Raw genomic sequence first — 16,605 nt, 5'->3', positions numbered from 1 at the left:
ATGGATTCTTCTGTTTTACTTACCAATGTTGTTGCTGCTGCAATTGGCTTCTTCGTGATGTTTAAAATGTTTAGATCCCATCAAGAAAACAAAGAACCCGATTCTTCTTCTTCGTCTTCTTCTTCTCCTCCTTCATCTAATAACTTAATATATGACGTCTTTCCAAGCTTCCGCAGAGAAGATGTCCGCAAGAATTTTTTCAGTCATATTCAGAAGGAGTTTCAGAGAAAAGGAATCACATCCGTCCTGAACTCATAAGTGCCATTAGAAGTTCTAAGATCGCCATCATCTTGCTCTCGAGGAATTACGCTTCTTCAAAGTGGTGTCTTGACGAACTGGTTGAGATTATGAAGTGCAAGGAAGAGTTGGATCAAACTGCATTGCCCATTTTCTATGACGTTGAACCGTCTCAAGTAAAGAAGCTTACCGGAGATTTTGGAAAGGTTTTCAGAAAGACGTGCGCGGGTAGAAGCAACGAAGAAACTGAGAGATGGAGACAAGCTCTGGTGGACGTAGCTACAACCGCCGGTTACCATTCAATCAACTGGTTCGTCCTTTTAATTTCTTCTTGTGCTCGTTTTTTTTTTATAGTTTATAGTCTATAAAAATTAATACAGACTATATTATATAAAAAAACTACCACTGATGTTTAAATCTTTCAAAATCACCACTGATGTTTCAGCACAGCTGCTAAATTATGCGCCATCAAGTGATTTGTACGGTTATGTTGGGATGAGAACTCATATCGTAAAGATGGATCAATTATTATGCCTAGACACTGATGAAGTGAGGATAATAGTGTTGGAATGAAAAGCTTTATAAAGACGGAGAAAGTGTTTAAGTGTTTGAAAAAGAACTTTTGTGAAGAAGAAAATTTTTATAATTTAGAAGAGGATTCTTATTACTTAGATGATTCTTAAAAACTTAGATACTTCTTGATGATACAAAATGAAAGAAGGAGTGGAGGTATTTATAGCCTCTAAAGTACAAAATATCTCAAATATTATAATTCTAGATAATTCTACTTAAATATCTAGATAATTTTATCCTAATTATCTAGATAATTCTACCAAAATATCTAGATTTTTATTTTATGGAGGTGGAAGACTTTTCTAGAATTTGGGTTTGGCTAAACATGATTAGTGAGTTGTTAGCTCAATAATATGATCCAAATCAAAGTTACTTTTCAACACCCCCTCTTAAACTTAATTTGGTTACTCTGAGTAAGCTTCTCATCTTGATAAAGTCTTCTCGCTTGAGTGGCTTGGTGAAGATATCAGCTACTTGATCATTTGTCTTCACATACTCCAACTGCACATCCATCTTGGTAACACATTCTCGAATGTAGTGATAACGAGTATCGATGTGCTTACTCCAGTCATGGAAGACTGGATTCTTCGCCAATGCTATTGCTGACTTGTTATCCACAAAGATCTTTGTTGGCTCCTCTTGTGGTAGGCTCAACTCCTTTAGCAAGTTTCTTAACCAAATAGCATGACAAACACATGAAGCAGCTGCCACATACTCCGCTTCACAAGTAGAAAGGGTGACAATCGGTTGCTTCTTTGACATCCATGTGAAAGCGGTTTCTCCAATGAAAAACACAAAGCCACTTGTGCTTTTCCGGTCATCTACATCTCCACCCCAATCGCTATCGCTATATCCAATAAGCCTGTAATCTTTAGAGATTGAGTAGTACAAGCCAAAGTTGATTGTACCTTTGATATAGCATAGGATCCTCTTAGCTGCCTTGAAATGAGCTGTTGTTGGATGCTCCATGTATCGACTCACAACTCCAACTGCGTGTAGGATGTCGGGCCTTGTGCACGTTAGATAGCGTAAGCTTCCAACTAGACTCTTAAAGAGTGTTGGATCCACACTTTCTCCTTCTTCTTCCTTTGATAACTTGACGCCACATTCCATTGGCGTGCAAACTGGATTTGAGTCATCCATCTTGAACTTCTTAAGCACGTCTTTAGCATAACCTTCTTGAGTAATGAAGATTACATTTTCTTCTTGCTTTACTTCAATGCCAAGGTAGTATGACATCAATCCAATGTCGGTCATCTCGAACTCCTTTGTCATCTCCATCTTGAAATCTTCAAACATAATCGGATTGTTGCCAGTGAATATCAAGTCATCAACATATAAGCATGCAATCAATATATCATTGTTTTGAGTTTTGATATAAAGTGCATGCTCATATGGACACTTGATGAATCATTTCTCCTTGAAGTACTTATTAATCCGAGTGTTCCATGCTCTTGGTGCTTGCTTTAATCTATAAACCGCCTTGTTTAGCCTTAAGACTTTGTCTTCTTATCCTTTGACTATGTAGCCTTGTGGTTGCTCAATGTAGACTTCTTCCTCAAGGTCTCCATTTAAAAAGGCTGATTTTACGTCCATTTGATGTATCCTCCAACTCTTTTGGGCTGCCAATGAAATGATTAGTCTAACCGTTTCTAAGCGAGCAACTGGAGCAAATACCTCATCATAGTCGATCCCGGCTCTTTGACTATAGCCTTTTGCCACCAATCTTGCCTTGTACCTTTCAACTTCTCCTTTAGAGTTCTTCTTTGCCTTGTACACCCACTTCACACCAATTGCCTTGTGTCCATTTGGAAGTGAAGCTAACTCTCATGTATCATTCTTTTGAATCGACTTGATTTCCTCATCCATTGCGCTTCTCCATGACTTATTTTCTTGAGCTTCTTCAAAGTTCATAGGCTCGCAATCCGCAAATAGACCAAATAGAGTAAGATTGTCTTGATTTTCGGTTACCTCGTAGATGTCTTGTAGACTTCTAAAACGTGGAGTCCTTTCACTTGAGCTTTCATCTCCTTGAGAACTTGTTGTTGGTGAAGTTGGTGGTGTAGTTGGCTCTTCTCTCGGTTGCTCCACATTCTCTTCTTCAAAGGATGGAAAGAAGTTGTAGTCTTCATTATTTGATCTCCAATCTCATTCTCCTTCTTCATCAAAGATGACATTCCGACTAATGATTGTCTTCTTTGTTTCAGGATTGTAGAGCTTGTAGCCTTTGGAGTTAGCGTCATACCCAATGAAGATGTACTTCTCACTTTTATCATCTAGTTTGCTCCGCTTCTCGTCTGGAACATGAGCGTGAGCAATGCTTCCAAAGACTCTTAGGTGTGAGACTCCAGGCTTCCTTCCGCTCCAAGCTTCTTGTGCTGTCTTTTCTAAAACACTCTTTGTTGGAGAACGGTTTGATATATAAACCGCACAAGCAACTACTTCTGCCCACAACTTCTTTGGTAGCTTCTTACTCTTGAGCATGCTTCTTGCCATCTCAAGTATTGTCCTATTCTTTCTTTCCGCTACTCCATTTTGTTGAGGGGTTCTTGGCACCGTCAACTGTCTTCGGATGGCATTATCTTCACAATACTTCAGACACTCCTTGGACATGAATTCTCCTCCTCGATCCGATCTCATGGACTTGATCTTAAGACCACTTTCCTTCTCAACATGGGCTTTGAACTTTTTGAAATTTTCAAACACTTCTGATTTTTGTTTCAAAAAGTAAACCCATGTTTTTCTTGAAAAGTCATCAATAAGGAGAAGGAAGTAGTTACTCTTACCAAGTGAACTTGGTTTGATTGGGCCACATACATCTGTATGTATGAGTTCTAGTGGCTTTCTTGCTCTTGTCTCCGACTCCTTTGGAAAACTCATCTTGAATTGCTTTCCAAGTAAGCAACCTTCACACACTTGATTTGGATGATTGATGCAAGGTAATCCTTTCACCATTTCTTTCTTGCAAAGTAGCTCTAAGCCTCCAAAGTTTAGATGCCCGAATCGAAGATGCCAAAGCCAAGATTCCTCCTTGTAGCACATCTTGAGACATCGTGCAATGTCATTTTGAATGTTTAGGACAAACATTCTATTGCTTGACATTGGCACCTTTGTGATGAGATTATTTGCATTATCTTTTAAAGAAAGACTATTATCTTTTAGTCGAATGTCATAACCTTTCTCTAAGAGTTGTCCTAGGCTCAAGATATTGGTCTTCATGCTTGGAATGTAGTAAACGTTGGAAATGAATTGATGATCTCCATTCTTCAAGCGGATGAGAATATTTCCGTTACCTTTCACCCGTTACCTTTCACCTCCATCTTTGATTCATCTCCTAAAGCCACATTGGTTTTCACCGATTCATCAATCTCTACGAACATGCTTTTATTTCCACACATGTGGTTGCTTGCACCACTATCAAAGTACCACTTGTGAACCTCATTTGGTTCATCCTTCTTGTAAGCCAGCATATCTTCTTCCTTACGCCGTTCTTCAACATAGTTGGACTTCTCTTCAACTCTATTGTTGTTTGGAGTTTTGCATTCAGAAGCATAATGTCCAAACTTTCCGCAACTATAGCATTTGATGCTTGATTTATCATACCTTGATTTTGGGTTTCTTCTTCCACGACATCTTGATGAATTCTCTCCTCTTTGGTTGAAGTTGTCTTTATATGGTCTCCAACCTCGTCCATTTACACCACGACCTCGTCCTCGAAAATGACCACCACCACGTCTCAGATGATTTCGGCCAGCTTCTTCCTTTTGATCAATTCTCATCTTGAGAACTTGCTCCACAATATCTTATTTCTTCTTCTTCTTTTCTTCATAAGCTTGTAGTGATCCAAGAAGTTGCTCCATCGTCATAGTCTCCAAGTCCTTTGTCTCTTCAATCACGGTGACGATATGCTCGAATTTTGAATCCAATGATCTAAGAACTTTCTTCATGATTCTCACCTCATCTAACTTCTCACCATTTCTTTTTAGGTTATTAGTAACCGTCAAGACTCTTGAGAAGTAATCTGAGATGAGTTCTCCTTCCTTCATTTGTAATGCTTCAAATTCTCCTCTTAGAGTTTGAAGTCGTACCTTCTTAACTTGTTCCGCTCCCTTGTAAGATGTCTGAAGCTTCTCCCATGCTTCTTTGGACGTCCTTGCACTAGCAACCTTCTCAAATGTATCTTCATCTAATCCTTGATAGATTAGACAGAGAACCTTCTTGTCTCTCTTCCTTGAATCTCTCAAACCATCCTTTTGAGTTTTAGATAGACCACCATCATTCTCCGGTTCATTGAAGCCTTTCTCGACTATCTTCCACACATCATGTTCTCCTAGGATAGCCATCATCCTAAGACTCCAATTGTCATATTTGCTCTTAGTGAGCAATGGAACTTGGAAGGGAACACCATTGTTTGCCATCTTCAAAAGGAACTGGTAGCTCTGATACCACTTTGTTAGGATGAAAAACTTTATAAAGATGGAGAAAGTGTTTAAGTGTTTGAAGAGAAAGAAGTTTTGTGAAGAATAAAGCTTTTATAACTTAGAAGAGGATTCTTATTACTTAGATGATTCTTACAAACTTGGATACTTCTTGATGATACAAAATGAAAGGGGAGTGGGGGTATTTATAGCCTCTAAAGTACAAAATATCTCAAATATTATAATTCTAATTCTAGATAATTCTACTTAAATATCTAGATAATTTTATCCTAATTATCTAGATAATTCTACCAAAATATCTAGATTTTTATCTTATGAAAGTGGAAGACTTTTCTAGAATTTGAGTTGGGCTAAACATGATTAGTGAGTTGTTAGCCCAATAATATGATCCAAATCAAGTTTACTTTTCAACATATAGGGATTTGGGGTCCTTCTGGAATTGGTAAGAGCACCATCGCCAGAGCTCTATTTGGAGAATACTCTCATAAGTTCCAGCTTAGTGTCTTCATGGACAATATCAGAAGACGCTATCCAATACCTTGTCATGATGTATACAGCACACAACTGCAACTACAAACAGAGATGTTATCTCAAATAATCAACCAGAAGGATATCAAGATTCGTCACTTGGATGTTGCAAAAGACAGATTAAAAGACAAAAGAATGCTTGTCGTTCTTGATGATGTGGACCATGAGATGCAACTCGATGCACTGGCTAAATAAGCTCGTTGTTTTGGTCCTGGAAGTCAGATTATCATCACAACGCAAGATAAAAGAGTTTTGCATAGACATGGGATTAACCATATACATGAGGTGGGTCTCCCATCTGACAGTAAGGCTCTTAAAATATTCTGCATGTATGGTTTTGGCCAAAAGTCACTGTATTATGGTTTTGAGAGCTTTGCTAGGAAAGTTACACAACTTGCCGGTAACCTCCCTCTGGGACTAATGGTTATGGGATCTTATTTCCGAGGAATGTCGAGGCATGAGTGGGACATTCCTCGGAAATGGAACTACCAAGGTTATGGACTAGCCTTAACAGAGAAATTGAAAGCATTTTGAAGTTCAGTTACGATGCTTTATGTGATGAAGATAATGATTTATTTATCTATATATCATGTTTCTTCAACGACGAATGGATTGAAAGAGTAGAAGAATTTCTAGCAGAGAATTTTTCTAACGTGAGATATGGTCTTCATGTTTTAGCCGATAAATCTCTCATATTTATCGACCGTGGATGGATAAGGATGCATAATTTGCTAGCACGTTTGGGTAGAGAAATTGTTCGTAAAAAATCAATTCATGGCCTCCGGCAGCGGCAGTTTTTGGTTGATGGTAGAGAGACATGCCAAATACTGAGTAACTATACACCGGTAAGTTTTCACTGCCGTATAATTACTCCTTAGTAAAAGATTTTTAATAACTAACCATAGTTACTTATGTGAGTTCTTTTTTTTCAGGGTAGTATAAATGTAATAGGCATAGATTGTAAATATGCTGAGATCGAGGATGGATTATATAAAAATGACAAAGGCTTTGAAAAAATGAGTAATCTCCAATTCTTAAGGATTGGAGGTACTTACCCAAGAGTGCACTTACCACAAAGTTTGAAATACTTGCCTCGGACACTTAGATTATTAGATTGGGATGGTTTCCCAATGACATGTTTGCCTCCTAATTTCAGTCCGGAGTTCCTCGTGGAAATATACATGCCTTCCAGTAATCTTGAGAAACTGTGGGAAGGAAGTCAAGTAAATATAATTGAACAAAAAATCTCAATTGTACTCCATAAAAATTAGTGTTCAAGAAAGTGATGTGATAAGCTGGCGATAATTCAATGTTTAACGCCGAGAACGATTAACTGGATGTACGGATTATAAATTAGGCTATAAATTATAACAATACTAGGGTAGGCCCGCCATACGGGCGGGATGAATATTAGAAAATAATTTAAATAGTTAGAGTAAAAATTTAATATAATTTTTTTCTTATTTAAAATAAACATATTTACCTAATTAAGTTGTTCTTCGGTTAATCACTCTAGACATTGTTTCATGTTTTTACTTTTTCATATAAATAAACTTAAATGCCTACTTTTCCATATCCTCATAGTCCATAACATGGTATATGGCCTTCATAGTTCATATGATTTCTTGGGTGGAGCTTGTGTAGAGTTTAGATGCTTTATTTCATGGCTGTGAATAATAAGATATAACTATTGTTACTACATTAGGCCATATTATATTGTCATTGGTCATATTAAGTCAAGATGGTATCAGTAAGAAGGATTCTGTAGGGTTAATGGCTAGGATGTGAATGTGATGAATGATGATTATTAAAAATGGAGACGATCAATGAAGTATAGTTGTATATTCAAAATCAAAGATGAGCACATCAGAGCAAAGTAAGTGGTAGTTCGCATAGATGTGCTTACTTTGACTTTATTATTTTTTTTTGAGGAGCAAACAAAGTCTCAGCCTATGTTACATGGAAACGGAAGCGGGTACGTGGAAGCGGAAGCGTAAGGAAGCGCAGAAGCGATATTTTTAAAAATATTAGGAAGCGGGTACGTGTTGGAAGCGTATATCCATATATAAATATAAATATATATGTATATATATATATAATTTTTAAAAAACATTAGTTCTAAAAATTATATGATTTAAATTTGAAATAAAGCATTTATTCATTTATAATAATTTTGAAATGATTTTATATTAAAACTTTAAAAATACACATGAATTAAGTTTACAAAAAAATATTATATTAATTATTTTCAATACTTCATAAATAATTGACAAAATATATTTCAATATGTGCTATATCTTTAATAAAAAATCTCAATGCATAAAGATAATTTATAGTATTATTTTTTGTATATTTATAACTGAATATTCAGTACTATTATTATTTTTTATTTTATATAGATTAAAACTATGGTTTTATATTTTATTGATATACATTGCATTTTTTTTAAAACGGAAGCATGATTCCAAAACAGAATCGTAAGCTTCCAACATGTTTTTAAAGAGAATATTTTAGAAACGTTTTGGAAGCGAGATTCCGCAAGCTTCCACAAGGTTCCGATTCCGATTCCGGTTCCGAAGCGGGAAGCGGACGTCCGATGAAGCTTCCGTGCAACGTAGGTCTCAGCTGATTTTGTTTGTCTCTTTGTTTACTTTTCTTTTTCATAACTTATTTACTCGTATGAGAAGATTAACCAAATTGAACCGGTCCATAGGCAACAAACTAATCCAGAACAAAATAAGCTTGCGTACTACAATCATATCACCTTTACACACTCATACTCTGCTAGACTCATCCAGTTGATGAACTCAACTGCCAGAGCGGGCACCTTTTTATCAAATCAATCATATGTTTACTTTCAAGAATGGAGCTCTGTTGTTAGCTTCGTCTTGTCCCTGTTTAGCTGATCTTTTCTCCATGCTTGAGGCATCTTCACTGAGAATATTCTTCGGAGACAAAGTCCTCATCTCCTCAATTGACGCCAAGCTTGGCACGATTATAGCTAGTTTCTCTGGCGTCTCGTTCATGCGCTGATCAACCTGGCCAATGTATTACAGAAATTTAACTGTTATATATCTAGTCATAGATATGACACTCTACAATTTTTAGTGTTCTGTACCTGATAGTCTTTTATGAGAGACTGTTCTGCTTTGTCTCTAATGTTTGATACAGCTTGTCCATGCTTCTCTTGCAATAACGTGACCTGCTTCATTGAAGTTGTCACTATAGCATCCGTTGCTTCTTTGTTCTCACGGTCTTGCATCAGCGAGTCTGTAAAACCAGGGATTAGTACGCTTTTTCTCAGTTTTTTCGTAAGAAAGGGATAGGGGTTTTAGCGTGGTTACCATTGACAGCTGAGTGAAGTTCATTAGTCCTAGTGACAAAGTTAGCATTCGGTGTGGCGAAAGTAGATGCAAATTCATCGTGCAGCTTGTTATTTTCTTTCGCCATGTCCCTATACATTAGGAAGTTTTTTTTTTTTCAATGAAGTGATGTGGAAGAAACATAGAAAGAAGTTGCAGATACAGAACAAAACATGTTACCCCATTGTGACATTAAGTCGATGGTGCCGTTTCCATCTGCGTCGACTCGTTGATCACACGTCTTGTAGCTCGGCCTCTGTTGGGTTTTGTCCTAGAGAACACATAACAATTCCCAGCTCTTTGGTAGTGGTGCAACCTGTGGAAACCACAATCAAGAGAGCAATACATTTTAGATCACTGAGATCTCTGTCTCATTTGATCACGCAAACACATTGACGCTTATACAGATCAAATAAAGATTCAAAGACCAAAATGTACCAAACGAAAAAAAATAATCCAGATCCAAGCGAACAAATCGACCAAACAAAACAACAGTCACTGAAGAAAAAAACAAAAATCAATAAGAATAGGCCGAATCAAGCGATTATCAACGCAGAGACACATATTCCTCGTTCTATCATGTATAATAGATCGATCAAAGCGAGATTTAGAAAATGTAAAATTCCATCAGAGAAACTGAGAAAGATAATTGAACCATGTCCGTCTTTGTCGAAGAGGCTAAAGGCTTCCTTGAACTCGGCGATCTGCTCGACTGTCAGTTGGTCCGCCATGGACATTCCTAGCCTCCCAGAACCGCAGCAGCCTAGCCTCCACAACGGATGAACACCTGCCGGACTTCAAATTGAAAAAACATTCTCGAGTTAGCCATTAAGAGAGATGATTATAAGAGATGAGCGTGAGAGAGATGAGTAGCAGAGAGATGAAGAGATCGCGATTTCCAGAGAAATACTAACCCATTTATACCCGATATCACCGATGGAAACAGCGAACTAAAGAACTCGTAGTGTGCATCTGATTAATCTGTTACAGAAACAGTGAGGACACTCGATCGTCACCGTCTCCCCGAAAAGTAACGAAGAAAACACATTTTTCATCCCCACAGATTAGGGTTAGCGTGGAGCAAGGTGGTCGCTGGGCCGAAAACGAAAACTTAAGCCCAATCTTTAGACAAACCAGACGGTAGAAAAATAAATGAAACAGATCGGTGGACAGGTGTCGCGACGATAGAAGGCGGATTAGTGAAGTGTCGTCCTACGTGGACCCCTTGGGAGAAAAGAAAACCATTCTTTATATATATAGATAGATACTTAATACATATCTAATGTTGTACATTTAATATCATTACTCAAAATGATAAAATTCATATTATTTTGTTTTCATATGATTCTATACTATAATATACTGATTATTAAAATTTATGAATAATAAATTATATGTTATTTATTATTGTAATCTTGTAATTGTCTAGGCGGTTTAAAAAGCAGTCGTCAAAATTTCACATGGTCCAACACCTAAGCGGCTTCTAAATGGCCGTCTAAAGTGCTTTTTAAAACGTTTTTTCATAACACTGAAGAATGTGTTTTTCTTTTTGTATAGATAATTACAAATCTCAAGCGGATATATCCGAGGGATTCCGAAAACCTTAAGGAGGTTCATGATCTCTCAACAGCCACTAATCTCTGGAAATTGGATCTTAGTGGTTGCTCAAGTTTGGTGGAGCTCCCATCATCTATTGGGAATGCTACTAATCTCAATGAATTGTTTATCAGTCGTTGTTCAAGTTTGGTGGATCTCCCATCTTCCCTTGGGAATGCTACCAAACTCAAGAAATTGAATCTTAGTGATTGCTCAAGTTTGGTGGAGCTCCCATATTCTATTGGGAATGCTACTAATCTCTCAGAACTGGATCTCCGTGACTGCTCAAGTCTGGTGGAACTCCCATCTTCTATTGGAAACCTTCAGAAGCTGTCGTCTTTTATTTTGAAAGGTTGCTCAAAGATAGAAGCCGTTCCGGTCAACATCAACATGAAATCTCTAAGAATACTTGATCTCACTGATTGCTCCTTGTTGAAAACGTTTCCTGAGATTTACGCAAACATTCAACGTCTCATGATCAATGGTACTGCAATAGAAGATATTCCTTCATCCCTCACGTTATGGTCTCATCTTTATCACTTTGCTGTGTCATACTGTGAAAGCCTTGGGACTTTCACGCATGCTTTTGACCTCATAACGGAGCTGTACGTGTGCAATAAAAAAAATACAAGAACTTACTCCATGGATCAAGGAAATGTCTCGTCTACGTAGACTTACAATCAGTGGATGCACAAAGCTAGTTTCGCTCATGCAGCTTCCGGACTCCTTAGAAACATTAGAAGCAAAAAACTGTGAGTCTCTAGAGAGACTAGATTCTTCTTTCCCCAATAAAAATCTCCACAAGTTGTATCTCAGTGGTTGCTCAAGCCTTGTGGAGCTCCCGTCTTCTATCGGGAATGCTACTAATCTCAAGGAATTGAAACTCGGTAAGTGCTCAAGTTTAGTGGAGCTCCCCTCCTCTATTGGAAACCTTCATAAGTTGCAGAGGTTGACTTTGAAAGGTTGCACAAAGCTAGAATCCCTTCCGATCAATATAAACATGAAATCTCTCAGAGAAGTTGATCTAGCTGATTGCTCATCGTTGAAAACATTTCCTAAGATTTCATCGAACATTGAACGCCTCAAGCTCAAGGGGACCGCAGTAGAAGACATTCCTTCATCGATCAGGTCATTGGCTCATCTTCATCACTTGGCTATGCCATACAGTGAGAACCTTGCGAAATCTCGGAATGCTTTTGATGTCATCACGGTGCTATGCTTTTGTGATCATAAGAGAATACGAGAACTATCTCCATGGATAAACGAAATGTCTCGTCTACGTAAACTTGTAATCAGTGGATGCACAAAGCTAGTTCCCCTCCCGCAGCTTCCAGACCCCTTACGATACTTAAAAGCAGAAAACTGTGAGTCCCTAGAGAGACTAGATTCTTCTTCTTCTTTTAAAGATGTTGGTGCCAATTTTGGTAATTGCTTCAAACTGAATCAGGAAGCAAGAGAGCTAATCATAAGGACTTGTAGGTTTACGGTCTTACCTTGTGAACAAATGCCCATGTACTTTCTTTGGCAGACCACCTGGAAATGGAATGGCACAGATATACATCATCATCAGCCTATACCACTGATGGGATTTAAGGCTTGTGTCCTGGTAGTTAATAAGGGTGACGCCGAGGTTTCTGACAGGAAGGAGGAGTTGGACGTATATTATTGCATCAAGGATAAACAGCTTCCTGTTCTAATAACTCATCTCAAGTTCTTTCGTGCAGCTTCGTGTTCATAGTTATTGTTACATTACAAAAAATTTAATATTGCTAAAGTACTTCTTACGGTTGTTAGTTTCTCTATGGTGAATTTTCCCAGAAATCACAACCAGTTTGATATTGCAAGAAACTTGTTGAAGCAAGGACAATGTCAAAGCGAAAGACAAAAGGCGCGTAAGTGAAATAAATTTCGGGAAATTAATACCAGTAATGGTATGATTGGTCCGGTTATCATAATCATATTTTAGATCGGTACATGTATTTTGGCTTACGATTCTAATAATTTCAAATTTATTGTATGCTTTTAACATAAAAGTAAGCGTGGATACTGTCAAGCTCTCAGCTCCACGAAAGAGGGCAACATCAGGATTCTCTTGTAGATTTAACTGACCGAAGGGGAGCCATGTAAGTAATTGAACCCGGTCATCTATATCACGGTTAAGGATAAGAATTTCTTAAAATTTGATTTGATCGGTTCAGTACCATCCGAATTTAATACGTCTAAAATAAGGTGAGACGACACGTGGTCAAAGTGGAGGGTACTATAGTAATTGTCTCTTTTAGAGGATCTAATAAGGTTACGTCTCCTCTGCACCCTAGTTATGTTGTATTGGGTTGCCCAACCCAGCCCAACCCTATTTAGTTTAAGCTCAACCCAAAGTGAGCTTTAACCCTTTTAGAACCCATCATATTATTTGTATTAGGATTGAACCCTTCCTAACCTTTTTTGAGCCCTTTAATTAACCAAACAATTTTTTTTTTGGGCTCAACCCTAAGAAAACCCTTAATTTTTAAGCTCAACCCTATATGGCCCGAAATATTTCAGAAGTAATATAATAGGGTTAGGGTTCTTAATTTTTTTGATGGGTTTGGGCCAGCCCTAAATATCAAGCCCTATACAACATCCCTACCTGTAACCCTAGCCGCCTCGAAAATTCCTAATTATTATTTTCTACAAAATTTTCGAAAGAAATTCCATCAGATCCTCTCCTTCTTACAAATCCATCTTCAAATCAATTGTAATATTCTTCTTCTTCTTGATTTTACCTTTCGACTGATACCTGTTTTGATAAACATCCCTCGATTTGGTCAAACCTAGGTTTCTCGATTGAGAACACAAAACGTTAGATCTATCTAGGTATCGATTCTTTTCCACAGATTCGTCGGTTTTCGCGTTGATTTCCAGTTTTCCCCAAATTTTATCACCCTAATTTGTTCGGCGGAGGATTTGATGCGTTAGGGTTCGTTAGATCTGTAAATTGATTTGGGGCTTTCGTTCCTCTTGCTAGTATTCATCGATTGTTTGATTTTAGACTCTTGATTTCATGATTCTAGTCCTGGATTGAGAAATCTAGGGTTTAGAAATTTGGGGCTTTTTTTTATTTGGGGCTTTTCTTAATTAATTGGGAAAACACTTATCCATGTGCAAAGTTTGACTTTTGACTAAAAATTAAAACTACCCCATACTCATCCAAACTTTAATTATCGTGGGTCCTAGTTTGTAAACTCGCATCTAGCTATATATGCACATGAAAATTAAACTGATTTATACTATGGATTGCATCTGAATACTGAAATTACCTTATGTAAATTACCAACCTTTACTGTCAAGAAAGTGACTTTTGGTTTTTACCATTCAGGTCTTAAAAAAGACATGGGATTGAAGAGACCTTTTGATGCTGAAGAGATGCAAGAGTGCAATGCTAAGCATGCAAGACAGCTTACTTACCACCCTGTCCAATTTGACCAATCTATGCCATTTCACGTTCCTCTGGACAAGACAGCTGTCTTAGGTACAGTTGTAACCTCACAGCTGTTTTAAAATGTTTTACTTAACTTTGGGTTAAGTAAAAGCAGCTTGTGTTAACACTTTGGACGTCTCTTTATTTACAGGAGAAGATCTGAATGGCCTCTGTGAGAAGAAACCGGCATGGAGTAATCATGCTGAGAAGGATTATGACACATGTGCACCCTTCTCGTGGGTCTCAACCGGTTTGTGTCAGGAGGATGCTCAGACTCAGTCATCTCTTTCTCATGAATCTTCTGGATCAGACCTCACATGGAGACCACTTTCCCCGATGGAGGATGTTTATACTTCCCTGATGAATCAACCTCCTAGGAAGCAAGTTCCTGTTGGGTCTAATCACCAAGCATCTATCCCTGAATGTGAGATTCCTGTTCAAACAAACGATGACTTGGAAAGAAAACTGATGGGAAAGTGCATCATACCAATGCCTGACTCGTACCTTTGTGGAGCCGGTCAAGGAAGAAAGGAATGTCTCTGCCCGGATAAAGACACAGTCAGATGCGTGCGGCGACACATCATGGAAGCGAGAGAGAGCTTGATCGAAGCTATTGGATATGAAAGGTTTACAGAGCTAGGGCTGTGTGAAATGGGTGACGAAGTCATTAGCTTATGGAGTGAAGACGAAGAAGATCTCTTCCATAAAGTTGTCTACTCCAATCCTGTTTCGCTCGGTCGCGATTTCTGGAAGCAGTTAAAGGCGACGTTTCCTTCGAGAACCATGAAGGAGCTTGTTAGCTACTACTTCAACGTCTTCATCTTGCGGAGACGAGCGACCCAGAACAGGCTTCAAACCCTGGACGTTGACAGCGACGATGACGAGTGGCAAGTGGAGTACGACGTCTTTTGCAAAGGGAAAAGCTCTTCACATGTAGATAACGAAGAGGAGGAGGAAGAAGAAACCAATAGCAGCGACGATGATGAGGAGGAAGAGGAAGAAGACTCACCGGCTAACGATGCTCACTGTGTATATATGGATAAGGTTTCAAGAGAAGGCGGTGAGGTGAACGTGGAAGACGACTCGTGTATGTCCTTCGAGTTGCATGACTCCAATTTGGTATTCGCTCAGAGCCCTGTTGAAAACAGAGGGTCTCACGGATCTGGTTTGTTTTCTTTCGATGATACTTGTGATGGAAGACTCGCATCATCAGATTGTTGGACCAAGAACAACGACCTTCTACCAACTTCTAACATCATGGAGGAGATATTTGGTAAAGACGAATGGGGAGAGAATGGTGATAACTTGAAGGGGAAGTAGTTGAAGGTTTCTTTCTCCGACTTCTGCAGAGCTTTTATTTTTGGTTTTTCTAAGTGAAATTATTTAAAGAAGCAGAAGTTTGAAAGTTTCTTCTTCCTTCGAATTTTCTTTTGGTGGGTTTTTAGGTTGAAGAAGGGACCTCTGTAACAGGAACCCTTTTCTTTTTAGGTTTGATACCTCAAGATTATTTAATTAATCTTTGTATATTTTGCTGTATAAAATGAAGGAGAAAAACGAATGTGTCTATTTGGGCTCTCTTCTAGTAGTAGGCCCATCCAAAAGTCAATGATTTGTCAAGAGTTTGGCCATACACTGTCGTGGCATTGGATCCCAATACATCCCGTCCAACCGAACACCACGTTACTATCGATTTATGATCAAATTTACAAACATCTCATAATGGCGAAAATGTAATTCAAAACATTTATGCATGAAAGAACTCAGACCATGCATCAGGGTAAAATAGTACTCCCTCTGCATACAAATGCATTAATGTTCTACTTTTTTATCTTGTATACAAAAGATTGATGTTTTATAATAGGGATGACTGCCTAAAATTCCATGTAAATATCATCACCCTATTTATTCTCACATATACTATCCAACTCCTTACCATACCACTCAGAGATATAAAATCTCTTTATAACTCTTCCCATTCTTTTTAATTCTACACAGATCTCCCTCTCTAATCTAAATTCAAAAACAAAACTATAGATTTGTAAATTGCGTTTTGTGAACTGTAATTCTCCATTAACTTAAACCCGATCCGACTCATAAACACCCGACCCGAGTTACTTTAAAAAAAAAAATCAATTTAGGGGCAAATTAAAATTAGGGTTGAGTTTGTCCCTCTTTCTCATGATACGACAACGACGTGAACAAATAGAGAAACGAGAGCAGAGAGGGAGAGACGAGATATAATAATGACGTGAGCAAGAAGAAGACAAAAGCTTACAAGAGAACGATGAGCAGCTGCAATTTCAGTTCTTTCATCTCTATCTAACAAAATCAATTTAAACTCTAAGAGCATCTCAAAAAAGAAACTCTATTTTGAAGTTTCTAAAACTCTATATTTGAAGTTATGTTGTTC

At 38.0% G+C, this 16,605-nt stretch overlaps 3 protein-coding genes across 4 annotated transcripts in view; 2 read left to right on the top strand and 1 right to left on the bottom strand.

Annotated features, from left to right (window-relative positions):
* LOC106408119 (disease resistance protein RBA1-like) overlaps nt 1–16,605 on the top strand; it is a 70,754-nt gene continuing 54,149 nt past the window's right edge. The window contains exons 1-3 of the mRNA XM_048764226.1: nt 1–54; nt 168–352; nt 5,897–5,918. Coding sequence (XP_048620183.1) covers nt 1–54; nt 168–352; nt 5,897–5,918 — 261 coding nt within the window. The remainder of the gene's footprint in view (nt 55–167; nt 353–5,896; nt 5,919–16,605) is intronic.
* LOC125590272 (kinesin-like protein KIN-5B) lies at nt 8,462–10,243 on the bottom strand. The gene is made up of 6 exons (XM_048763705.1): nt 10,054–10,243; nt 9,795–9,934; nt 9,320–9,455; nt 9,122–9,231; nt 8,896–9,047; nt 8,462–8,815 (listed from the first exon to the last, which is right to left on the bottom strand). Exons 3-6 carry the CDS (start codon nt 9,322–9,324, stop codon nt 8,621–8,623), a joined length of 462 nt encoding a protein of 153 aa, XP_048619662.1. The 5' UTR covers nt 9,325–9,455; nt 9,795–9,934; nt 10,054–10,243; the 3' UTR covers nt 8,462–8,620.
* LOC106396802 lies at nt 13,332–15,761 on the top strand. Of its 2 annotated transcripts, none has more exons than XM_013837290.3 (3): nt 13,332–13,472; nt 14,094–14,246; nt 14,347–15,761. In XM_013837290.3, the coding sequence occupies exons 2-3, from the start codon at nt 14,108–14,110 to the stop codon at nt 15,513–15,515; spliced, it is 1,308 nt and encodes a 435-aa protein (XP_013692744.1). In that variant the 5' UTR covers nt 13,332–13,472; nt 14,094–14,107; the 3' UTR covers nt 15,516–15,761. The 2 variants fall into 2 exon arrangements, with proteins under 2 accessions (XP_013692744.1, XP_013692745.1); XM_013837291.3 differs by having other exon boundaries at nt 13,389–13,591.

This window comes from Brassica napus, chromosome C7 (genome assembly GCF_020379485.1).
Source record: "Brassica napus cultivar Da-Ae chromosome C7, Da-Ae, whole genome shotgun sequence".
NCBI lineage: Eukaryota > Viridiplantae > Streptophyta > Magnoliopsida > Brassicales > Brassicaceae > Brassica > Brassica napus.
This window is presented reverse-complemented; position numbering and strand designations above follow the sequence as displayed.